Genomic DNA, 27,547 nt, shown 5'->3' with positions numbered 1-27,547 from the left:
TCTGTAACTGAAGAGACACAAACCCTAAGGCCAAACTTAAAGAGAATAAAATAAAAACAAACCAATTAGTTTTGTAAACTACAGTCCGTTGCAGGTCTATTTAACATATCAATTCCATTAAAAAAGAGATAGGAATCATTTCAAAACAAAAGCACATTCTTCTGAATGCATAAACAGATTTTACTTGAGTAAACTACTAAATGCATTTCAGCAAAAGTAGAGCCCAAGCGTATTAGATCAGTCTGGTATAATACAGTATACATGAAAGGGTTTAAATTCTCAGCTGCCTGGGTGCCACTGGCTACTGACAGACTGTTATTTTTGGGAGCCCCTCTATTCATCCAAAAAGTGGTTTCAACTTACAGGGGCCAACACAAAAGAAAGTGTCCAGAAACAGCATCAAAGATAATGGCAGAAGACACATTTAAAACTTTCAAAGTATGTTATTTTAAAACTACTCTCAGTATAGGATCAGAAGCTAACTTGACAACTCTGATGGGAAACACTGTAATCATTTAGAAATCATGGATCATGTTACATGTAGCACGTCTGTTTTGTTGTACACAGTTCCGTTTTTCAGAAGAGATCAGTTGAGCATAGATGAACCTACCTCAGCTTTGTGCTGTTTCTCGTCGCAATCATTTTGCTCCTTTTCCATTCCAGCTAGTTTCAGTTTTAGGTGTGAGACTTCATCAATCAGATCCAGTTTCTGGGTTTCGAGGTAAGTTCTGCTCAGCAGCTCCTGCAGAATGAAGCAAAACAGTTCAGTCACTCTGGCTGCCGAACACAAAGTATATCAAACAACATGTCAACTGGGATCCACATCTGCTAAATATAAACTGTAATGTAATCTATTTATATTTCCACAGAGGAACAGACTGACATGTACCACATACAATGCATGTACACATTTCAATCCCAGGGATTAAAACAAACAAAAAAAACTTCAGACAGTAAGTCAGTGTCCTTTGTCAGTGTACTGTACATGCATCTGCAGCATGTTGAAGTCTCATTACAGTGTGATTAATTGTTATAATTAAGTAAGCATGTTTGAAAATGCAATACAGATTTCCTTACAAAAAATGCAAATGATACTTTTATACATGTTTGTTTCCATGTGTTCACATTTTGACGTTCTTATTTTTAAGGCTAACCCTGGATATCATTTCAGTATAGTCACTGAACACCCTTCTATTTATGTTGTCACCTATTCAGTTAAATACATTCTGTATAGTTACTAGGTAGGGGTTAGTGAACAATGCTATGCAGGAGAAAATGACTTTACTGTTAGAAAGTGCTATCCTGGCTGGCTCTCTGAATCAGAGGTATGCGGATGGGACAAGAGTTAAAAAATGCAAGGCAACACACTTACTGTCCACTTTTGGCAGGAGCAGCTGGTAAAGCCAGCCATATCAGCTCATAGGACTACGAGCAGGGCAAATTAAGTACCAGTATATTCATTTTAACAGTCTAAAATTCATTAAAATGGGGGTAGATTAGCTCAACTTGCTCCATTTTCACTGTAAGCTGTGCGATTTCCAAGCTTAAGCCATTTACCATTTTGTGAGCCCCAATAGCTAAACTGGTCTACAGCTATGCTGCTGTTATATTTATTTTTGGCTCCTCAAAAGGGTAACATCGGGTAACATCTAAAGTTTAACACAAGCCTGTACAGCACACCTGACACATTTACTTTAGATACATAGAAAACAAAACAGTGCAACTGTGATACATACCTTCCTTGCACCTCTTCTAACATACAGCAGGCAGCATTGCCCTTGCTAGCAGAGCATTTTACAGGACTGTGTAGTCTAGGTTCAATGGTTCAGAACTGTCACTGACAGAGAATTATAACTTCCAAACTCACAGTGCAGCAAATGGAGAGCTTGACTTCACCCTCCTGGTCTTTGAAAACAAGGGCACCCATATAGCAGGAGGTGTGTCTGACCTTGCAAATCAATTACAGGTGCAACTCTAAAAGTCTGTGTGCCTGTCCAGTCAAGCATACCGTCAGGTAGAGTCATAAACATAAAGGTAATTAAGACCAAATCCTGTGCAGAGCTGCAGTAAACAGGAATTCTCTTTCCAAAAATACCTCTGTGTGTAATTTAGAAACCAAGGGCTGTATTCGTTACTCCAAATCGTCACAAGCATGGTTATCCCAGTTCTATACAGTAGATTAAAATTGCTCTATCTCGAGTTTCTTGAAATGGGGGTGGCTTAAGAAGTGTCCCACAAAGTCTCACAAAGGAGATCGTGAGTTAAACTCACCAAACACATTTGATCTTATTTCTATGGTTAAACCTTGATTGTATGATTCTGTGATCGGTAGCGTTATCCATTTGTTATTTTCATCCAAAACCTTTCGATCGTCATAGGAAATCTGAATAAAACAATTGGAAACCTAACTGTTGAAACTCTAAGCATTCATTATAAAGACATGTATTCATTACTTACTACCCTAAAGGCTGAGAACTTCCAATTTTACCATGAATCCCAATTGAAAAAGCAAAACATAGTCTCAAAACTGTCATACTGGAAAACTTCATAGACGGTAGTACTGAATTGCACAGGATATTACCAGTTTAGACCCCTCATAGAAATGGCATCTTATCAGTTGTAGATTAACAAACAGTTCTATGCCTGTGTGTGGAAAGCATGAGTGCAGACTGCAGTGCATACCTTGAAATGCCATGGAGCTCTTTTTAAGCTTGTAAACATAATTAACTTCAAAACAAAATATATGAACATCTGTCAAGTCTTTGTTCATTTGAATCCCTGAAAAATCCAATCTTTCTTTTTTATATTTAAAATTAATTGTGTTGGAATGCTGTACAATGTGATTACCCTGTGAATAATTTAAATGATTTGAACTTGACCACTGGTTGCCTGGTGACATATTCACTTGGATTTGATTAAATGGTGCCTATTTTAATCAAACTAATCCCAGCTCATTATGACCAGTACAAGAAGGTTCATGTTACATGGGTGCACTTTCTGTGGCTGGGATGTCGTACTGGAATTAGTAAATGAAACACACAAGCAGATATTAAGATGTGGACACACCCTGTTTATTCATCAACAGACCCACCTTTCAGCAAATAAAACCAGATCAGTCACTCTGACTACTAAGAATGTGGCTTAGCTATTAGAGGGCAAACCCAGGCTTTTGCAATCCTGTTGTTCTAGCCAGAGGATTAGAAATATTTTAATAAGAACCTTGTGGTAATATTGTCTCCAGATCTCAGTCCCAACAGCAATAAATTCAAAGGGTAATAGAAAGTTGACAACTGAAAATAAAACCAAAAGCAATAAATATTACAACCAAAAGAACACTAAAGAAACCAGGCACTGGATTTAATATGCAGAAACAACGCTATAAAATCCAAGGGCAGAAATGTGTGCGAGACTGAGGTTAATAACGGATGGTAAAAGAGCCCTTACCTGTTGTAGCATTTCTTCTGTGGTTTGCTGTTTGTGATTGTGTTCATCCAGAGAGCACTCCAGGTCCCGGATCTTCTCTCCCTGTGCTTCCACCTGGTCTGTGAGCACACTCACCTACGAGGCCAAAGACAGCAAGCAAATCCACTCAGGCAAGCCTTAATAGGCCACCATAAATCCACCCACAGACACCCCTTCTCAAAACCTGATCAAATGTGCACATTTTACCCAGCCAAGCCCAGCCAGCTCCACTAACTTAAAATGATACTGATACAAACTCATTTGTAGCTTGCTTTTTGTGAGTTAACTATGCGTCAATGAACAATTGAGCTATCTGTTAATACCTCATTTTATGTGTGGTTAATTAAACTTATGATCCCCTTATGTAAGATGATGGTCTCTTAAGCTGTAAAGCTCAAGCGCATTCAGGGTTTCAGACATAATCTCCAATTGTGCTAACACTGCTGCTCTGGCTTCTGATCTACAACAGCAGGTAAAAAGAAAAGCAACTCTTCTCCTGGGAATCTGCAGCCAATCGCCTTACCTGTATCTAACGCATGGAAACTTTTACCTATCATCTGTGTTTTTCAAAGTGGTGAAAGAATGTGCTGCTGTGTATAAAAGACATGTGTTGGCACCTGACTCCCTTCTAGCATTTCCCTGCTGGAGGCTTTCCAAGTTCAACAAGCCGTAACAGGAGTGTGGAAAATGCTGGAGTCAAAGCCAAGACCAATTTGGAATTCAGTTTTCCAACATAGTAAGCAGCAATGGCAAAACCAAAGCACCAGGTGAATATATATATATCTAAATTCCTATAAAGTAGATAAAGCATACTTTTAAACCTGTTATATACTGAAATACGGTTTTAAGTATACATTTAAGGTTTCAAAAATGTAATTCAAAACTCTATATTGCAGTTTATCCAGTCTAAATGTAAGCTTTTATTTTACAGAAATAAATAAAACTGAGCAGGAGTTTCTCATAACCTAGCTTCCCTTTCACATAGACAAGTCATATATCTGCATATTGTTTATTTGAGCCAGGACAGTGTGGGTGCCAGTGCTTTCAAATAAAGATATCATATATCCGTGTCCTTCACGACACACTATAAAAAAATGAATGTGCACAAAATGTTAATTACAAAGTGTAAACAATTGCAAAAGCAGATGGCATGTCTAACAACACAATACTGCTCAAACAAAATAAAGTATTTGTATGCCTTAGAAACAAGGGATGTTATATTAGCACACACCTGCAGCACCAGTGACCCCTTATCTGCTTCTAAACGTGCCAGACGCTCTTGATAGGTTTCATTGATTACAGAAGAACGAAGATTTACCTGGGGAAAATAGCAATGCATTAGAATCATATTTGGTCACATAATAATAATTATAATAACAATACTTGTAAACAAAGGGAAAATCAAACAGTGAAATCTGAATCTAAAGGAAGATGTACTTTTCAGATAGCTCAGCATCAATACATGTTAATGTCTCATTTTCCATGTCCAGTCTAATGAAAAGACTTCTATAGTCTAACAAAGCCACTGCAGGCGAGTAGGCGGGCAGGGCGGTTCTGACAGTGCTTTGTGTTCTAATCTTGTCAGAAACATTTCAGCTGCTGTGGCAGAGACAGTAAGGCCATTGCTTTCCTGCTGGCTTATTTATAGTATTGGTTGTTGTAAACGCAGCAGTTGGCCCCAGTGTCCTTAAGAGACTTACTTATTTAAATAACTGATTTCAGAAACGTTTAAATGTAAAAGGCTAAAAGAAGTTTACAATAATCGGGCAGCAGTGTGGAGTAGTGGTTAGGGCTCTGGACTCTTGACCGGAGGGTCGTGGGTTCAATCCCCAGTGGGGACACTGCTGCTGTACCCTTGAGCAAGGTACTTTACCTAGATTGCTCCAGTAAAAACCCAACTGTATAAATGGGTAATTGTATGTAAAAATAATGTGATATCTTGTAACAATTGTAAGTTGCCCTGGATAAGGGCGTCTGCTAAGAAATAAATAATAATAATAATAATAATAATAATAATAACCTTCACCTGGGGGGCAGGCTGGGGGATTAACACATATTTTGCACCACAGCAAGGAACAATGACAGTTTAAATAACCTTTTCAAGATACCACCACTTTGTAGGATTAAACTGATTGCATAATGTATCTACTTTTGTTTTAGCTCTATAACAAACTCAAATGCTTTTCACTTTAAATGGGTTAGTTACCGTAGTTTATATTGGTGATAGCTGACTAACAAGGGAAGATTTAAAAACAAGAGAGTTTGAAGGGACATTACTGTAGTATCTCTTATCTCTATCTCCTCTACCCCCACCCCCTACACAGAAAAGTTTGAAAGGACATTGCTGTAGTATCTCTTATCTCTATCTCCTCTACCCCCACCCCCTACACAGAAAAGTTTGAAAGGACATTGCTGTAGTATCTCTTATCTCTATCTCCTCTACCCCCACCCCCTACACAGAAAAGTTTGAAAGGACATTGCTGTAGTATCTCTTATCTCTATCTCCTCTACCCCCACCCCCTACACAGAAGAGTTTGAAAGGAAATTGCTGTAGTATCTCTTCTCTCTGTCTCCCCCACCCCTACTCCTCTCTCCACAGATACTCACTACCGTCTTCTGACATTCCATATGATTCACAGAGTCAGATTTACTTTATGTATAAACTGAAAAAGCATTGTATGTCAACAACACAAATTGTTCTCTCTTCACAGGCACAGAATTTCAAATTAATTCAATTTGTGCTTCCAGGCAGGCTTAGTAAATACTCTCCTTTCTCCAGAAATGTGGATGTCAAATTGAAAGCCAACCTTGTAGTTCTGTCTAGGACCTACAGCGTAACAATGTTCTGGAATGGTTACAAAAGATCTAGAACTTGGATGACCTGGCATCTGGTGAACCTATCATGTACTTGGGTTTTCTTTTGAATATGTCACTTGGTGTGCCTGGGTTCATTTGCAAGACCATATCAGAACACAGCTGCACCTAAAACATTAGAATATCCCTTGCACTGATTTCTGAGACAAATCAAGTGATCTGTTAGCTGTTTAAATCCACTCCTTCATTTCAGGTACTATAAAGGAAACTGGTGACTAGTGCACCACCAAATCCAGGTTCTGTCCTTGAGTTGGAAGGACTGTTTTATGGAGTAAAACCTGCTACTTTATTTCAAAACGTTTAAAACAAATATGCTTTCTATTTATTCAAATCCAAATCTTTAACTGTATTTTTTTAATTTACTTTTTGATTAAATGTATTTGTAACATGTATTGCACCCTGGGGGCGGTGTGTAACTTTCAGCAGTCTCGCTCAAGCCTAGATTCTCCACCCCCTCGTTAAAATGTAAACAACTTAACCCCAGTCCCAAACAGATCAAGGTCAAACTTTTTAGCCGTCTGATTACCTTATATGGCATGGTCATTTTTTTCACTTACATTATAGGCCTTTTATAAAAAAAATTCTGTTTTAATTCAAGAAAATACCTTTCTCTCAGTAATATTATTGAAAAACTTTAAAAAAAAAAAAAAACCTTAAAACAAAAACTTAAAAAAAAGAATCCTGTTTAAGCTCTCATTATCAGAAGCTGAAGTAATATCCCTGTGTACCAAGGAACCGCTTTCTGCCAACATTTCTATCAAAAATAAAAACAAAACAGAAATAAAATACACATTCCATTGGGGAATTACTAGAAAGTATGGCTCAGACTCATTGCTATACCTAATCTCTGGCAATTCTCTAATATATGGAAGTATTCTTGCTTTGATAATTTAGCATAATCTTTTGTTCTAAATTATATATGTGGCTGATTAGATGTTGAGCAATTTCACTTTCACCTTAAAAAGAAGAAACAATGTCATCTGTGGACCTCTACAGCTCACATAACATTGTAAACAAGCATTCCATAGCATAATTTCCTAATTTGATTATTAGTGGATGCTATGTATAGCTGTTTATACAAAAAAAAGGCGCTAATTCAGTGGAGTGTGGTTTGCTAATGTAGTACAGTACTCGCTACAGTTTTGTTGTTCTACGGGGGCAATGTTACTAAAATATATTTTTAAAAAAATGATTGAGACAGTCTGGAGATTTTACTCCATTGTTATTGTGAGTATGAACCAGAAATGCACTGTTCAAATGATATTGGATCTTTAATGTGTTATTTAAAAGAGGTACTGGTCAATGGAGATCACTATGAGTGAGTTATAGAACAACAGATCATCAGGAGTGAATGGCAACAATATGACCACATTTTAACAGAAAGAAGAATGGAACTTGAATACCTATGTGACACTGTCATTAAAGTTTGCAACAGGTTGATAAGAAATACCAATCTATACTCTTTTTGTAATTAAGGTAATTGTGGAACAAGCATCAGAACAAACCTACATTATTACAAGACGTGACTTTGCAAAAACGTTTACATTCTGCAGCTAGGCAAACAAAAAAAAGGCAAATAATATTTTTCAATCGTGATTAATTGGCTGTGAACATCTTTCTTAACTAAATCAGGGTGTCACACCTTCCAGTACTTGTCTATGGGGCTGCCAGTAGACATCATCTCGATTGCCAGACAGTTATGTAACAGCTGTACAGCACAACAAAACACATAAATTGGTTTAAAAATTAGCCATTGGCTCAAGAAAGCAGTGCCAAGAAATGATTAGCTCTGCTTTGCTGCCAGCCATGGGCCTGTGTTGGCAGGTACTGTGCACTGTGCTAGCAGATGGGTCAACAGCTGCTCTACCCACCCTGTCCTCCTCCCTCCGCAGCTCTCTGAAACAGAGCAGTGATACCCTGGACTGGCTATATAGTGGGCTACATACTATCTGAGAATAGGGGACTCCCTACAACTAATATTTTAAAATAGTTCACTTGTGATGCTGTAATCCACAAACTTAGCTATTAAGAAATCTTTCAAAGACTACAATAAGTGGATGCAAGTCAAACATACCATAAAGATGAAGTGCCATTTATTGTATTGTATTGAAACATATTTGTTGGTTAAAATGATCCCTACCCTTCTTACTATGCAACCAAATCTTAAGCGTTATTATCTTGGTATATTATACCACGTATAGCAGCTTTGCAGGGGCCATGAAAATCCTCAAGATTTTGAAAGGAGAGGTTCTTTAAGATTACTGATCCAAAATGTGTCCTTGTCAAATCTGTTGCAGAGAAACTCAAGTGACACATCCTTGTCATTAGAAATGAGTTTAGCCTGTCAGCAATTTTAATTGAAGCACATTAAAAAATGCTGCTGTCAAGGAAGATCATCCTGTCTAAAGAAGAAAGAATAGTCTCTTTCACAAGCAGAGACAGATTAGAAATGTCACTTGTCACATGGTGCTTTGTAACCTTTGATAAAAACATATTTTATCTCACTTTACAATGATTAGGGCATTAGCTTTATTTACAATGACAGTTATCACAAAAACATTTTAAATAAAATGAAGAGCATTTAGTGAAACTTGATGCTTTGATGAAAGGGCGAACTCTACTTTTTTCCCATCTCCTAGGTAGATAGATTAATTCCTGAACAGATCATTATTGCGCCTTAACTAGCTACAGCTCTGGCCAAAAGTTTTGCATCAACTAGAATTTTATGATTGAGACATCATTTAAAAAAAACAAAAACGACGTGAACATAATTTAGATCTTTTATTTAACATCATGTAATCAAAGAAACTACAAAATGGTATTACAAAAGTTTACTGGAAGCCATAATAGTAGTACAGTATTTCATGTCCATTTTTTTTATTTGTATTAGTTTTTCATTAAGTATACTACAAAGCGGTATACAATTCAATATGTTAACATAACATTATTCAGCAGGCTTCATTCGACTTTATGAAGCACAATTCTACAGGGTGATGCAAAACTTTTGGCCATAGCTGTATATCACAAGGACAGATAAAAAATTATTTGAGGTGGAAGGCAAGTAGCTCTTTAACCAAGCTGAACTGGTGGAGCGAGCACTTTACAGACCCAGCTGAGAGCAGCTATTTAACCAAGCTGAACTGGTGGAGCGAGCACTTTACAGACCCAGCTGAGAGCAGCTCTTTAACCAAGCTGAACTGGTGGAGTGAGCACTTTACAGACCCAGCTGAGAGCTTGCTTGATGAATGGAGAAAACCTGCCCTATCCTTTTAGACAAGCTACTCAGAACTGTAGTCCAGTTTCCTAACACATTGTTCTAGAACACTCTATATCATGTCAAAGCTTTGTCCAAAGAGCTACAGTAAATTGATGACCAGAGAGTCCTTAAATAGCCATAAAAAGCCAAACAAAATATCACAAAGGTAAAAACAAAGATTAAGAGGACTACAGTAAATTACAAATGTTTCAACTAGAAGTCTTTCTTAATGTTTCCAATGTCAGAAATAACTAGACTACACACATCTTCAGTGTTTTCATTTTTACTCTTTGACTTGCTTCTACCACAACCTATCTAATATTCATCTTTCACTTCTGAATTAAGAGATCCATACTGTGGAGCTCAAAGAGCCAAAATATGTCTCAAGATCCATCCATTGGACAACCATGTCAAACATCAAATATACAAGTAAACAGGGATATAGTGGTGTTTTAAAAAGAACAGTATCACTAAACAAACTCTTCTTCTTAGTATTCTGAATTTAGTTTAAAGCTAGCAGCAATGAGATCATAACAGAAATAGTTTATCGTAACCTAGAGGCCCCATCTCTGCTATGTAATACTGGTGTGTAAATGAAGCCTTGGTAGCTGTTTACTATACAGATAAACACTTTTGTTTACTGTAATACTTTTTTGTGAATGGTGTTGTTTATTATTTAAATTGTAAGCATTGTTTGATTTTACTGTATCTCAATTCTCTACGGAGCAAGTTGATGGGTATTTATGTCCATTTAGGAGGCTTGTTTAAGACAGATTTTAAAAACAGTAATCCCATTCATTGTTTCTAAGTGCCATGCAACATTTCAAACAGCAGTAAGTCTCCAGTAAGAACACATATAGTATTACACACTTCTATTTCCTGTTCACTGCCCCTTGGGTGGTAGAGTGCAACCTCTTGGCCTGCAATAAATATCTGTCATACCTTTATACTGTAGGGCATTCCAGAACTCCTTTGATTTTCTAATCAACGTTTGAATGATTAATAATCTGAAATATGTATTAAACATTAACTAAACAAAATATAAAACTGAAAACCGAGAGTACCTTTTGGTGAACAGGTTTGTATTAGATTGTATTCCTCTACAGTTAAATCGTGTTATTGCCTTTAAGAAAAGCTGAAGATACTACACATACCCTGCTTTCAGTATTATAACCATTTTACCTAACTGAGTCATTTCTGAGCAGATCATATATATTTAGGCTATTTATTTCTGCAGGGATTTAATCTAATTCTAAAAGCTAAAAATACTAGTCATAAAATTTAAATACATACCATTCAAAAACTAACAATCACAACATTTTCATTTTTATACATTACAATAAAAAAAAACACATTCAGCAAATTTCTTTACCTAACATAGTCCTTCCTTACCAAAATAACCCCAGGTGGTTTGTTTGTATCCCCGCTACCTGACAGCAGCCACAGTTACAATGAACGTAAACGTTTCTAAAGACAAGCTATATGGGGGCTTTGGTTATTGAAACAAACAAAACAAAAAACATCTCATGAGAAAGAGAGATGCTCTTTGTCCTCATATGCTCTGCACTAAATTAGCTTCTCATGAAATACCTGGCAGTGCCTAACATTTCACAGATTAGCATGCCTTCCTTCATAAAACCTAAACTGTCAAGAATACCTGGAGATGCATTTAATAAGGAAATAAAGGAATCAGCAAATACAGCACTTACCCTTTTAAGCCACGTGAAATGCTTGTAAAAATCAATATCAGTGTCCATGCTTCAGGCCCACTGCAGCCTTAACTTTTGCCTAAATCTTAGAGTAACTTTTTTTGTGTATGTCAAAGTATGCAGTGTTGACCTGCAACGTTCAGTTACTTTGTAGTATTGCTTGGAACAAGACACTCTGCTCAATTTATTCAGCAGATTATTTCACAAGCACTCAGACTCCACTCTCCTGACGTGGAGAAGCAACTGTACAAACCCAGATCTGAGAGAGTCGTCTCATCCAAGCCACGGAGCATCTGGTTTTCAATGAAGTTAAGTGACAAGCTCTAATATCATGCTGCAGACTTTGAAAATAAATCATGCCAGCTGGCTTCTTTCGAGGAGCTGCTTTCAATAAACTTAATTCTCTATGCAAGTCTGAACTTAGCTGTGCCTAGGTGTTTTTTGTTGTCGAAATAAAAATTGTACAGCCTTTTTGCTTGTCACAAAGAGACCCATTAATCAGTGAAACTGCTCTAGCTGTCCGTTTAAAGGCTGGCTGGAACTCATTACCAAAAGACCCTACTTCCTGTCTAAGTTCAGTTGCTGTTCTCCATAACTGGCACAGCCCCCATGGTTTGCTTCAATCCCTAAAACAATGATTTAAGCTGCTAAAGCCCTTTCAGAATAAGCAAATGCCTTGCATGAACTCAAAGCAGTTTCTTCAAACTCGTAAAATCCCCCGATGACAATAGCTGTCAAAAAGCAAACAGTTTTTCTTTTGGAATGTAAAGAAAAGTAAAAGCCATGCATGTATTTCAAATGTGACACTGCATTCCGGTCCTCATTGAGGTGCAAGTACTGTAGAACTAAGAATAGAATGTTCTCAGGGTCAAGCACAGTGTAGAAAGAGGCAAGTTAGACCTCTTTCACTTTCCAATCAGTAAACTTCAGCCTCTGCCCAGCACCATTTCCTAGGTCTGAATTGCATTCTCACGCACTGAAGGGACCTTTCCTGTTAGCTACAGAGAATGTTCTGTTACGAGGGACCCTTGTTTACTACAAACTGGGCAGAGACTAACAGAGCTATGAACAAACACACTGTATCACTCTGTCTCCAGATTTCAAGTGTTTACGCACACAGGGGTATCTGCAGTTTGTGACCTTAGATTGGTATCCATGGGGCCCACACAGTCAAAGCTTACTTTGAATTGACCATTTGCTAAATACTAGATCAGTGCCAGCTTTGGAAATAAATTGCAATTTCAAAACCTAGCTGGTCATAATACATTATCGGTATAGAGATTTATTTGTTTTTTCTTTTCTATAATTCCCAACTCTCATCTGACTGTGAGCCTAGCACATCCCATGGCACGCACTTAAAGTATAGATGCAAAATCCCCAGAGAACTGCCCAGTTGGGCTATCCAGCGCAAATCACCTTTGAAAAATATTAACTGGCATACATTCTATACAGTCATTACAGGTATTTAAATGATTTGTTCCAATTCTGCTTGAGCATAACATTATTACAGCACTAAAACAATTCTGATAGATTCTTTAAGTTTAAAGATATCTGCAGTCCTGACTTCTCTTCTGAAGCAACGCCAATATTATTGTACTGTGCAGAAAATCTGCATGTGACAAAATTGCCTGGAAGTATTTCTGTATTGTACAAAGAAAATCAGGAATAATCTCTCATTGTTTCTATAGTATTCTTAAAAGCAAAGCATTCGATTGCAATAGACATTGAATCTCTCCTGGCTTTTTGTTTCCTTCTTGTTATTCTTTGGGGTGAAGACATTGATCTTCTGTACAGGACACATACACAGAACCTTGAAAATAATACAAGTTTCAGCCTTCCAGACATTAAAGTTTCACTTACCGTGCCATTTTGTTAACAAATGAAAGACATGAACAAAGATTCTCCAAGGAGGCTAAAAATAAAACACTTTTGTTTTCCAATGCAGTGGGTTATCTTGTTAATATGTACCCAAATCCCAACTCAGAACACAGGCAATAGAAATTAAGATAAAAGATATTCCTAGCAGTCACATGCAGTCACATGCTTACAACTCATCACCTAATCATGTAGTATAATATTCAGCTTGACAGAAACCTAACAGTTTGAATTTTTTCTAAGACAATGCTTTTAAGCAGGAGTGCTTTTCCTTGCTCTGATATTACAGAACCCCTTTACCCTTCAACCTTTGGATATTTTCTTTCCCTTGCTTTTTATCCAGTAAGCTTTTCAGGTGTGCATTTTATACTGTATTTGCATGCAAATAATAATGACAGGGCTTTAATATGCTGAAATAGGATATTGCTGTTTGGACCAACGTTATACAGTGTTCAGATCCAAATCTCTGAAAGGACAGTTCTGTCTGTGAGAAGCTAATTATTTTAGCTAAGCTAATTATAAGTACCCACGAAGCATGGGATACTAAATTACCCACATCACCCACATCGAACACTTTTGTTCTACTTCAAAAAAATTTTTTTTGTCTAAATATAGCAATAGTTGAATGGCTGCAATTGTAGATCAATTTTTCAAGAGATACAGATGCTTCCTCATAATAAAGCATGACTCAGTTGAAATAGGCTGTGTGTATGCAGTATAATTATATTATAAACAGATGTGCTCATTCACAACTGACCTCACAAATGTCTTTGTGTATGCTATTGTTTAATAATTATATATATATATATATATATATATATATATATATATATATATATATATATAATATTTTTTATATATAGCACCTTTCATAGTGGACCACCATCACAAAGCACTTTACAGAGGTAGGCTGTGAACTCTGCATTATATGTAGAGTCACTTACAATAGGACATTGATTTGACATGTCCGCAGGATGGAGCACAAGGAGGTTAAGTGACTTGCTCAGGGTCACACAGTGAGTCAGCCAGTGGCAGAGGCAGGATTTGAACCGATGACCTTCTGGTTACATGCCTTGGACTTGAACCACTGGACCACACTGCCTCCTTAATGATTTATCCTTTTTTATTTGGCTGTTTGCTATTCATGTTGCTTTCCAAAGCTAGACGAGTCCCCTTGAAAGTAATGCACAACAACCTTACTTTTAAATTAGTAAGATTGGGCAAACATCGCTCCCATTTCTAATGTATACATTACCAGACATCATGAACACTAAAATACATCCATTGCACATCATCAATAATGAATCATGTATTTTCCATGCTTTATCAGATGCTGTTAAAAAAAAAAAAGATTTAACTGGTATCTGTTGATTTTCTAACTGCCGTTATTAAAGACTGGGTATAATTTCAAGTGAAGAGCATTATTATTTTTTTTAAAACAAAATACATGCATGGATTACCATCCAATTCCAAATGAATGTTTTTAGCATTAAAACTTTCTGGTTGCTTCATGTAGACCCTTCTCATTAAACATCAAAGGGCAGCTGAATTATACTGGCACTGACACTGAAGACACTTAAGCAATACCAGCTGTTTGCAAAAGGCTGCCTTTATTACATTTAAACCCAATGAAGCCAGAGCTGTTCTGCATCACCAACAAGTCCAACCCTCTTAATGAACCATTATACCCTATTTTCTTAATTCAGATCTAACTTACCCCCACATCAGGGAAGGGTTCAAGTGAGCCCCCTGTGTTTGAAAAGAGCGAAGTGAGAGAAGCAGCATGTGAAAGAGTAACAGGAAATTCAGCGCTATCCCAGGAGAGTCAGAGTGGATTTCACTGGCTTTCTGCTGCGTCCAACTGTTTTCTCCCTCGTGATGAGCTGAGCAGCTCCAGTAGCAGACTGAGATCCAAGTTAATGTACACCTGCTAACACCCCGTATTCTCTGCCCAGAAACACACTTGACTATTTCTAAGCTGTACTGAATTTAAATCTGCTGTGGCCAAGTCAAAACCAGATGCTACACTGCTGTCTTATGGTTTTAATGATCTCTCTCCCGTTCCCCTGCAGTCCATTTCACCTCAGACATCCACTGGCTAGACAGGAAGATATATGTTTCTATCAATCTGACATTCAAGGTCTAGCAGCATCGGAGAATCAGGCAATGTCGTTCTTCTAAGTGAATACAATACTAACTTAGGGCTGGGAATTGGACTCTTATTGCATAGCAGTTTGATCCATTGAAGAGTTTACTGTGAGCTTAATAAGTCGTACCAGAGCTTGTCACCTATACACTGTAGTTAATTAAGCTCATGAAATGGATTACACTTTAATACATTAGGTGTCTTGTTGTCACCCCTGCTTCGGTCATTAACTCATTAAGCTCTATTTTACCAGCATACAGTATGCCAAAGCTCTATCTCATTACAGAATAGGTTCTTTAGGTACTTCTCAAGCTTGATTAGGTCATTAAAATAGTTCTATGGCCCTCCCTGGGTTGGGTATTTCTTTCAAAACCACAATCAGTAAACACTCTCCATGTGCTCTCAATAACAAGATTATTTTAATAGTTACTTATTAAATCCAATAAAAACAGACTTGAGTTTCAGCTTTTGATTATTAAAAATAAATTCCTCCAGTAACTTCAATAGAGAAGTCGAACAGATATTTTTTTTCCGAGCACGCTATGGAACACTGTCCTAAATACAGTTTAAAAAGTAATTGTGCGTGTTTTATATTATCCATGCATCTTTTATTTCAGATACTTACTGTGCCTGTCTCTAGCCAGTCCCTCAGATACTGTGCTGTGTCGCCTGAGATCTGTGTTCTTAAAGACTCTTTCTCTTCTTCGTTCGTCAGTAATTCCAATGCAATTCTCAGCTCTTCTGTAAGTTGTAAAACCTGCAGGGACCCCAAATACATTGGTGTACCAATGTCAAAGAGGCCATTGGTGTACTCTGCGGCAGCTTTGGAGCCTAAAATAACACAAACAAATTGATTTTCTTCTGGGTGCTGTGATAAAACAATTAAATATCCTGTGATGATCACTGGAACACCCCATTCACAGTGCTGCTATTAACACTCCCCTTATGTACTGCATTATTAGATATCCACATACTGTATATAGAAAATCACAGCAACTGAAAAGATCTGAACAATATTGTATGTATCAATGCACTCATCTGTCCTCAATGCATTATTTATGCAATTTTGAATCAACACAATTTACCAGTTTGGAGGGAAACAAGTGTAAAATAAATCCTGGGTGGTTTTCTATTACAACACATTGAATATATATATATATATATATATATATATATATATATATATATATGAAACCACTGTTGCAAAGGGAAATTATATGTATATACTAAGTGTGGCAGGGCAGAGTTTACATTTGTGTAGTGGTTATAACTATTGTAAATATATATTTGTGTTTAAAATAGGGATTCTCAGTTGAAATCCCTGCATGGTGTCGGGGGTTCACCTCCAGCAGGCTGATAAGCCAGACATGTGGCTGGAGTCATTAGTCTGATTGTAGGGGAACTGTACAAAACATTTGAGAAAGTGAGAAATAAATGCATCTATTTTTAGTTTGAGGTTAACCAACATCCTTACATCTTTGAATTTGCAAACTGTCATCACAAAGCTCTGAGTCACTGGACCATACTGACATATTTCATCGTGACCTGTGCTGACCACTGACCCATGTGAATGGGCAACACATTTAAATACCTTTAATGCAAGGCATCACGTTTTATAGTGGCTAGTTTCACAGACCACCGATTAACACTAATCGTGCACTACTCAAAGTTGATTTAGGTAAACTAATCCAAGATTAGAGCTGATCAGGGTCTGTGAAACTGGCCAGACTGTTATTCTCAACACATCATAGTCTTTCGTTTAAGGGACGTCATGTGTTCCTTGATACAGTCATATTCCTGTCCAGAAATATCACAGCTTTGCATCTTAATGAGCTTGATCATCATAAAATAATAACTTTAAATGTGTGTTGCTCCAAAAATATAACACAATATTGTGTTTCAATTCTAGATTTATATCTTAAAACTAAGAACAAATCCAAACAAATATCATCCTTACACTATTTAATTAAATCTGTTGGTTTGGATTTCAAACTACTTTTTGCACTTCCCTTTCTGATGCTAAAGAATGCAGTAATATTTCATATTTTTAATAAATAGAAAATAATTCAGCAAAGGTTTGATTTTCACAGGTTTCTAGACTCTAAAATGATTCCTACAATAAATGGTGTTGTATAAACAGACAAAATATTTGTCATTCATAAGTTACTTTAAATATTTTATACCAACTGACAATAAAACGAATTCTAATATATTAAGAGCCATGATACATGTGCATATTTTAAATACAGTTGTTAACTCCCAGAAGACTGCAATTCTACATATTCATAGAATGTGCTTAAAGTATTTACAAGAGGGATAACAGTTGACGTGTACGAACAACTGATTTAATTTATTGTCCTGCTCTGCTGGTACAGATGTAACCATTAATTATAGAGCTGTAAAATAGAAATCAGAACTGAATTAAAATCAACCTCTTTAAATTAACATTTGATGAGGATACATGATGACGCTTTATACATATCTATATATATATATATATATATATATATATATATATATAGATAGATAGATATTAATGAAGCTAGTAACGTCAAAGCCTGGGTTTGTCAGTTATATCACAAAGGTTCCAAGTGTGTAAGGGCAAAAATAATGAATACAGAGGCACAATTTTTTTGAGTTCCCCACAAAGAACCTCTCTGTTTTCTGTTTATACCATGTGTATTTAGCCATTTACTTGTCAAGATAGATTTAATTAAGTCATTGATCTTTCTTTTACAGCTTTAACATTGCCCTTGCTGGGGGAGCAAATAAATTCAAAGCTTGGCCATTGAATTATGAAAATAACAAACACTAGGATTTGGAACACCCACACATGTAGTATAAACGTATAGGACACTGTAGGTGATGACAGGGTATCTGTTTAATGTTTTCTGCCACATATGACTCAGGTTCACACTTGGGTTCATTCAGCTTGACAGCATCTTGTGCTTATTTATCTATGCATTTGTATGTTATCTAACACACAATTTGTATTGCAAATGTCGTGCAAAGAAAATATTCAGGCATTATGATTGCATCTTGTCAACATTTACTATGAAGTGATTTCATACTTCAGTTTTAATCACTCAGTTTATTCACACACCTCTTACGTAATTCCATTTTTTTAAATATGTAGATGTTTAGAAATATGCTGCATTAAAAAAATCCTCCCAATTATATAGCCAGTTATTCATTATTTAATTTTGTTTAACAAGGATAATATATTTGAGACTATTGTCTCATTCACAGGTTGGTCTTAGTAATATATTACTGTACACCTCATGCATTCAAGATTAGTTATATGAGGTATGTACTTTAACAATTCATTTATAATCATTTTAGTACCTAATTCAAATAATAAATTAAATTATTAAATGATTCAAAGGAGGCTGTGTGGTCCAGTGGTTAAAGAAATGGGCTTGTAACCAAGAGATCCCCGGTTCATATCCCACCTCAGCCACTGACTCATTGTGTGATCCTGAGCAAGTCATAGTGATGCATAGTTCACACATCCTAGTCTCTGTAAGTCACCCTGGATAAAGGCATCTGCTAAATAAACAAACATAATAAATAATAATTATTTTATTTTCTGTATGCGTTATAATACATAAAAGCGCTTATCAAAATAAACGGCAGTAATCGGTTCACACTGTACGATCCAATACTGCCATCTGTAGGCTGTACACTGCACTTAAATATGCCCCCCCCACCCACCACCAAAAAAAATTGAAAAAAGATTCGAGAAGGTCTTTTTGTCAAAAATCTGCTTTTGCATTAATAAAGGCTTAATGTGAAAAACCTTTCTGAGGAGGCAATTATCATTAGTGTGGGTTTTGAGTAAAATGCGACCCATACAAAAGGACTGTGAAATAATGTTGGCAGGCTATAAAAGTGCTCCAGGAAAGGCTGTCTATATTAACTTAAAGAGACGGATGTTTTTTTGCTTTTATAGTATACATCAGTACACCATCAGCACTACGTCCAAAACGCGATGTCCAAAGAAATACATATCTAAAGAGTTGGAGGGATGATAAGGGTTGATTTCAACTGGAATGCTGAGAACCTTCTAAATATAGCGAATAAGCCGATGCAATTTGATCCATTTTTCAGATCCCTGTGAACAGAAGACTCTTTGAAATACCTCTTGGAAATAAACAATGTATTTGCATTGTTCCATTTTCAATCAAATAAATACTGTCTAAAGCAAGAAGAGTTTTGTTTTGAAAAGCATTTCGACTAGTATGTCTGGTGGGGTGTTTTTTGGCTCATTTCACAAAAATGCCCTCTCACTGAAATGGTAGCAAGATTAGCAGTGTCAGTAGAAATCCTAGGGGTAAAATGACATTCTCTATTTATAGATCTTTAATTTAGAACAACTCTCAGTGCTACTTGATACCCTTGTATTAATGGCATATTGTACAGTACTGCCTGAAATGATGTATCACTACTGCATGAATCAAGCCATCACAAGGAATACATATGGTTGTATTTGCATTTCAGCATTCGTATAGATTAGAGGCTATTTCCAATGAACAGTCAAACACTTTAAAGTAAAAAAAGATGTATGCTTTATTAGCTTGTTTTCAAAATACAAAACAAATAAGTTTTTAGAACTTCAACAGCCTGGTTCCCTTCCCTGGATCATGCTGTCCTATGCTGGCTTACACACTGTATTACACAGACCGAGTCTACAGCTTTCAGTCTACTTAGCCTAACTCCATGCAGAACTACTGAACCATGTGTTGGCTGTGCTCTTTATATAACATTTAGTGGAACTCCCCAGTGTGGAAGTACTGATGTAAGTGTAAGTTGGTATGTTGATAACATTGTATCTCTTCGCAATGCTCTGTAAATCAAGAACCAGTTGTGTTTTTCCAAAAGAGGCTTAGTTTTCGTTCGCCTTGTTTATTACTGAAAGACGATGAAAGATGATGTACTGCTTACGGCTGCTTTTGAAGTAACTTATTTATCAATCCACTATTGTTATGTAATTTTATTTTTTTTGTGTAAATTTATTTCAGAAGGCCCCTCTCATCATTTAAACATTGCTATTTTTTAAGGCTGACAGTTGTCTGCGTCAGTCATCGATTATGTAAAATAAACTGAATATATTGCTGATTTCTTTTACTTTTCCAATATTGTCTTTTTTTTAGAGCATATGCAGCAAAAACATCCCATTCATACCCCAGGCCCGTATCAGTGATATCTGATCATAAAACATTTTAAATCAATTATAAAGAAAGATAAGAAAATGGCACCTATTGTAGAGAGGTACAATATACTATAGTTACATTTTAATTCACTAGTTCTATTAATGATTATATCCAATTATCCCGATCCACGTGGAAATGAATGACTTACTGATTGTGCAACATGATTTAGTATGTTGCATAATAAAAAGGAATAATAGTCTTCATTTCAGGCCATATAATAAGAATCAGTAATTAGGATCGCATTACTAGTTCTTCTGAAGAAGAACATGCAATTAAGACAATTACGGTTCCAGATTTATAGCTCTGCTGCTTATGCAAGTCAAATAATTATTTACAAACCGGAGCATCACCCCTCTTCAAACCCTGGAGCTCAAATTGAACACACACGTATCTATAAAACCAGAGCATCACCCTGGAGCTCACATTGAACTCACACTGCCTTCCCCGTAATGTCAAGGTGGTCCCATTTCATGATTTTGTGGAGCTGTAACAGTCCATTGTGTGTGAATATCAGGAACTCTTACACCAGCCTGGAGCAGATTCTGAAATTATTTTATTTCAATGTATCTCATCTGCGATATTGTGCTGCCAGTGTCAAATTGGTTATTATACTGAAATCAACCCGTTCCCATATATATCACATGTGAATGCAGCGTTAAGAACAAAAGTAATAATAATATAGAACAAAATAACAACAAAAAAACACAGAAAAGTTGCATTGCCATGATATTATCTGTTTACTTTAACATATTTGGTCACTAAATAAAACCACTGCAATGACACAACACGCCGATGGCAAAGAAACAGTGCTGTGGGTCTCTGTTTGCATTATAAATGATTCCAAGAACTCTGAGCTGCAATTTTTCCTGCTTCATTTAAGAAGCTGTGCCATAAAAGTCATCAAACCCATCTGGTTAGCCAGCCTGTCCTAATAGTTTATTAGTCTTTATAAATCATGTTCTAATGCTAGCATTGGCTAGGTTTACTTTAATGGAATATTGTACTTTTAATAGACACTTTTAACATGTAAATAATATGCAGATAAAAAGACAATAAGGATCCTAATTGCACAGGTTTTCAAGAAAACTACTTTGTCTCAGTGTAAAGAATGTACTTATCCTCTTACCTGCAATGATGTCATCCATTTGCTCCAAGGCTGCCTCAAGCATATGACTAGCATCTGAAGACATGGTGACCATCTACTGCATTTGTTGTGTTACACCTGAACCTGCCCTGTCTGAAAAAAAAGAAATCATACATAATCAAACATAAGATGCCATGTACAACAACAAATTGCATTAGCTTGAATTACAATTTACTGTACGGCAAATTACATTTAATAGAGAAAAGTGTAAGGTACTGCACGCAGGCAATAAATAAACAAAATAATAATAATAATAATAATAATAATAATAATAATAATAATAATAATAAAATGTGCATTATAAATACCATATGGATGTACTGAAATTGAAGAAGGAATCTATGAAAAAGACCTAGGAGCTTATGTTGACTCAGAAATGTCTTCATCTAGACAATGTGGGGAAGCTATAAAAAAGGCCAACAAGATGCTCGGATAGATAGTGAAAAGTGTTGAATTTAAATCAAGGGAAGTAATGTAAAAACTTTACAATGCATTAGTAAGACCTCATCTAGAATATTGTGTTCAGTTCTGGTGACCTCACTACAAAAAAGATATTGCTGCTCTAGAAAGAGTGCAAAGAAGAGCGACCAGAATTAACCCTTGCAGGTAAACCTAAGACCCCACGCCAGTTTATTTTTGCAGCCATTTCTCAACAGCTGAGCTGCCCTACCCCTTAGCTTGCGACTCCGTGGCTCAGCACTGTCTCCCATATTTTGGTTGAGAAAATAACTGCCTAGTCCTAAGTTTTACATATATAGAAACCCGGTTTCTGTTCAATTAATTTATTAATCAATAATATTAATATTGACCTTAACTCAGCATAATTACCTACCTTCAAGTGTTTATGCCATAAAGTGACATTCTTAACCTCATGTTAATTGTTTCAGTGATTGTTGATAGTCTAAACTCATCACCATCATTATAAAAAAAAGTCAGCAATGCTATTTAATAATATATTACTGTATTTGTACTTTAAGGCTGCCAATATCATGCATAAATACCATTTTTTAAATCATGAAAAGAATTATACATACTGTGCATACAGAATCATGTTACCCTTGTTTTACATAGTAATTTATTTTGAATTCTGCTGCAACCTGAGTAGAGCAATTTGTAAATGAGGGCTCTAATTTATATTTCACCCCAGCGTTCGTTTTCACCCCAGAGTTCAGTCTCAGTGCACACCATGATGACATGACAAACACCTTATCAGGCAGGATGAGTAAAAACTTGGGATATCCCAGGCCTGCTTCCATTTATTTTATTTGAGCTTCTAGGGAAATCTGAACACACGGATGACACTGATGTTATATAAAATGTACTTAACCAAAACATTTCTCTACAGTAGGTGTGCTTTTGTTGTGTGTCAACATATTCTACTTTCACACTGCTCCTCCCAAGCGATGTTCTTTGTCACCAAACCAGTGTTAATCATGCAACCTGTTTCTACTTGCCCATGAGGATGCACACCTTGTTTTTTCCAATCCTGCCTTTCTGGTTTTTCAACACACTGTCAGTTCTTCCCCTCTTGCATAATTGCTGTAAAATTCCTTTAGTTGCTCAGAAAGTCTATTTTACAGCCTTATAAAATGTGGGCAGTTACAGCAGATCATTTACAGCAGATCATTTACAGCAGATCAGCCCCTTTTGTGGTTTTTCACTGTCATGACTACCAAGAAATGCAGAGGAATGATCAATTATCAGTATATTGTACTGTATTAAACAATTACTATATATGTTAATGTATCCTGGTTACAACACTACATGTTCTTAACTAAAAATTACTCTACAGTGCCAAAAAAGCATGACTTATTTTATTACACAGGGAGCAAAGCAGTAAAAGATACCTACCTTTCATCTTAAGCTTTGTTAAAATTCCCCAAAAGATCAGTCTCTGAGGTAGTGTTACGAGTATACATTTTTGGTTTAATCACATACTTGAGGATTTTAGCCACAAACAAGAATGCTACCCCCATTCCAATGCTACCCAATTTATTTTAATAGCAACATATCCTACATAAACTGTCTTGATCCGCAGTTACAACCCATATTGCAAAACAAATATCTTGAATCAGCCTTTCTCGTGGAATGAATGTAACCTAATTACAATACCCAATTAAGTTAAAAAAAAACATGGAGGAACATTGTGTTTGGATAGTGTATAGTTTTAATCAGTTTGTACTTTTACACCCAAGTTAGTTAAAAACTAAAAAGGTATAGAGCAAAAACACAATGGGTACTGTGCTGTTAGCTTCATGACAGCATGAATTTGGGTTTAGCTACTGTGAGATGATTGTCTTTGTTTTTTGTGCATAGCATAAAAGTAAACTGTTTTATCATCAAAAATGAAATATACTGTACCATCTTCTACTGCTATTGTAGATTACTCTTTTCCTCACAACGTGTTTGAAACCGATTTTAAAGTTAGAAGTGTAAAAATGTGTCAGGATGGCACTGTTAAACTTCTACCCCTGCTCTATCACAGACCTCTTTCTAAAGTATGACATGAATAAATAACCCAGAGGCAGCAGTATTGAGATCTGCCACTTTAGATCATTAAAACAGACATCCAAGGACTTACAGTATCTTTTTAAAATCTACCCACAACAAATATTACTGCTTTTCTTATTCACACCACCCATAGTAGGCAGTGACACTGATTTGTGGTACCCATTGACATGGCTGTGCCAGACAGAATGATGGTGTTCCTTCCAAAGAATAAATAACTTACAGTAGAATGCTGACATTTACAATACTCGCAGCAGCAATGTACTGACATGCATGTCTGTAATCTGTGAAATCTTGAAACTAGTACACTTTCCTTTTAGTCTGTGAACAATGAGATCATGACAGATCCTTCCCATAAAACCTTGACAGCCAAAGAATAATCTAGCTGGCCTTGCATTGCAAATGAGTTTGCAACAGGGCTGTGGTATTCAGAGCCACAGGGCTATACTGGGTTCTGCTGTTATCAGTAAACACATTGGTGACATCGTGAGTGCCACTTTCTTGACAGTGCTATCAGTTTACCGTTAGATGGTCCCAACTTGGAGTATTTGTTTCTGGGTTGCATCAAGCTCAAAACCTTTGATACGATTTAAGAACTGGGATTGATACTGATTAGCCACTGTTAGGACATGTTAATATTCACCCAGTAAGCTTCACTTTCTTTTATAGCTATTGGGGGTAACTACTGTAGAAGTAAGCAATCAAGACAATCTATAACCCTATCAAACATAATTCTGTTTTAAGAATGACTTTCCCAGAACAGAGTGAAAAATGATTAATAAGAATGAGCTTGCATCATGACACAGACTGTCCGATACGTATCACTGTACAGTATTTGTAACAGAGTATCTGGTGCTGGAAGGTGATGGTTCTAATGAGTAATGAGTTAAGTGAGTTTTTTAGCTGAATGTCATTCCCCTTGTGGTTATCCAAATAAAAGCTCCCCTTACAACTAGCATACCTAGACTGAATGCAACACCAGGGGAATAATATTCCCACCAAAAAGCTTTATCCTGAGTTATATAAATAGAATTTGCTCAGGCTGCATTCTCCCTTTGGAAGATTCCTATTACTTGAGCGGAACTGATCATGAATCACAAGCGGAAAGGGCTTGCTGGAAGAGTTTTTACAACACTGCAATTAAATAGATAAGTCCTACAGTATTTTGATCAGTTGCATTAGGTTTAATATTACTTCACAAATCACAGTCACTCAGCCACTTAGAAAACATCAAGTAAAACACAATTAGCAGAGGTTGACGAGGGTCATGTGCAGCATCTGGTCCTGGTTAATAAGAAAATGAATGAAGTTTTGTTTTATATGGCACTTCTTTATGTAATGAAGAGCTTTATATAATGATGTGTCAGCAGTGTAACAACACCACAGAGAACATCCCATGATAATGGAGGATTGCCTTGGGTGATACTGCAAAATGCAAAGACAAAATAGCTCAGTACAAATAACTAGAGAAACCACAAACCCAATCTACAATAGAACTGGATTCAATTACAGGATACAAATGTGATTTCAGAGAAAACGTTTGGGGCCAAGTGATCCTGGTCTTTCGTGGTTTAGTTAGTTAGCCTGATCCTTAGAAATAAATGCCCAGAGGTGAACATACAGTACACTAGTGTCTTAAAAAAGTATGAGACTCATCTGGACATGCAAAACTAAAATAAATACAGATGCAAAAATATGTACAAGCACTCTTAAAGAGTAAGTAGCCGGGTTTTATCCTGTCAGTCCTTGAATTTAATACCCTTTGACTGATGACAATTTGCATTTCGCTTTGTCCTTATTTAAAAACGCAACCTTGCTAGCAGTCAGTATTGCGCGATACCAGCTTTCACTCTTTAAAACATCCATCAGCACATTTCTTTTGTTATGATAATGTGAAGGACGTTCACTGTTATGGCATCACACTTATCCAAACAGACAGTCATGTAACATGTTTCAACAGGCAGGTTTCCTGTCTGGAACAGACTCTTCAATCTTAGTCACTATCGGTGTGTGTCGTTTTAGAATCTGTAATTCTAAAAAAGAAGAAAAAGAAAATATGATTGTTTAAACATATATAATATTACAATAACACATTCGGTTAATAAAGTTCATTTCTGAAAAGCTGACTAAAAGGCTTAAAGATAGAAGTTCAGAAGCAAGGTGTGCTATATATGGTTACAGATGCAGCCTGTATTACCTGCCCTGCACACCATGTGGAACTGCCCACCACACCTCACTGCACCCTGAAGCATGGGCATTCCTGTTTACTCTACATGTCATGCTCTGACTGTGTGCATGGTGTGGCAAAGCTACAAATGTGAACCATCTTTTCCAAAGACTAGGGCATCTGGTCACATTTGGTGGACAAGTGCCAGCCACACAGTGGGATTGTACAGATTTAAATGTTTCTGTTCTCTTTAGCTATCACGATGATACTCCAGCAAGGATGATAGAATATGCAATTGCTCTAATCAGATTTTCCTAGGTTTTGATCCAATTCAAATCTATAAAATAGTTGCTGGTAGCTGCTATGCATGGCATAAACAATTAAATGTGGCGACTGACGTGGCGTGATAACCAAGAAACCAGTAACAAACTATTCAATATTTGTAACAAATGATCTTGCTAAACTGTAACAGTCTGTACATGTGGTGCTCATTTTAAAAACCACACCAGCTGCAAACTCTTTTAAATCTACAGCGTTTAGGTGTGCTGTACTCAGCAGGCTCCCCCTTCAAATCAACAGTTCAGAGCTGGAATCTGCCTTTCAGCTCATTTTAAACTTGAGCTAAACCACAGATGTTAGCAAAAATGAGCATTTGTAACAAGGTCAAGAGACTTTTATTTTAGATCCTCCAGTCAAAGCATTCTACATATAAAATACAGTGACATGTCCAATTACCAGTCACCAAATGCATGGGACACTTTGACTGCTGAACAGTATTTTGTGATCTGGAAACTCATTTGAATGTTGTCTTTTTTAACAGGTCCTCAAGAGCCACCGTAGTTAACAGTACAGCTGTCACTAAATACTTCTGTATCAAAAACAGAAGTCACTGGGAATTCGCTCACTAGACAATGGTTCTGAGAAGCGATTATTTTGTTTGCTTCAAGTTGTAGATTACTGACATAGCTGCTTACCAAAACATACCCTTGTACTTTGCACAGGAAGCCTGGCTTGAGGATTACTGAGTGTTTAATGAACTATTTGTACATTCCTTAAAATCTAAATAATGACCTCTTTTGAGAGCCACAATATTTCATGAGTTAGGCCTACATATTACATTTTGTAAATCTTTATTTTGCTTGGTCCTTGGTTTCACCACTGTATTATAAACAACTGAACACCATCACTCACCA

At 36.5% G+C, this 27,547-nt stretch overlaps 1 protein-coding gene across 16 annotated transcripts in view; it reads right to left on the bottom strand.

Moving 5' to 3' along the window:
- The window catches only part of LOC117435066 (liprin-beta-2-like), a 55,844-nt gene that overhangs the window by 24,947 nt on the left and 3,350 nt on the right, over positions 1 to 27,547 (bottom strand). For 9 of the 16 annotated variants that reach the window (XM_034057979.3, XM_034057970.2, XM_034057971.2 and 6 more), the window contains exons 1-5: positions 21,662 to 21,743; positions 15,948 to 16,153; positions 4,694 to 4,780; positions 3,445 to 3,558; positions 611 to 742 (exon numbers count right to left, since the gene is read on the bottom strand). In XM_034057979.3, the coding sequence (XP_033913870.3) occupies positions 611 to 742; positions 3,445 to 3,558; positions 4,694 to 4,780; positions 15,948 to 16,153; positions 21,662 to 21,734 (612 nt within the window). In that variant the 5' untranslated portion in view covers positions 21,735 to 21,743. Of the gene's footprint in view, positions 1 to 610; positions 743 to 3,444; positions 3,559 to 3,785; positions 3,936 to 4,693; positions 4,781 to 11,301; positions 12,011 to 15,947; positions 16,154 to 21,661; positions 21,773 to 27,547 lie in introns of those variants that run through there. The other 7 variants (XM_034057968.3, XM_059003093.1, XM_034057974.3 and 4 more) reach the window with 7 other exon arrangements.

The sequence above is a fragment of the Acipenser ruthenus genome, chromosome 28, assembly GCF_902713425.1.
Source record: "Acipenser ruthenus chromosome 28, fAciRut3.2 maternal haplotype, whole genome shotgun sequence".
Taxonomy (NCBI): Eukaryota; Metazoa; Chordata; class Actinopteri; order Acipenseriformes; family Acipenseridae; genus Acipenser; species Acipenser ruthenus.
This window is presented reverse-complemented; position numbering and strand designations above follow the sequence as displayed.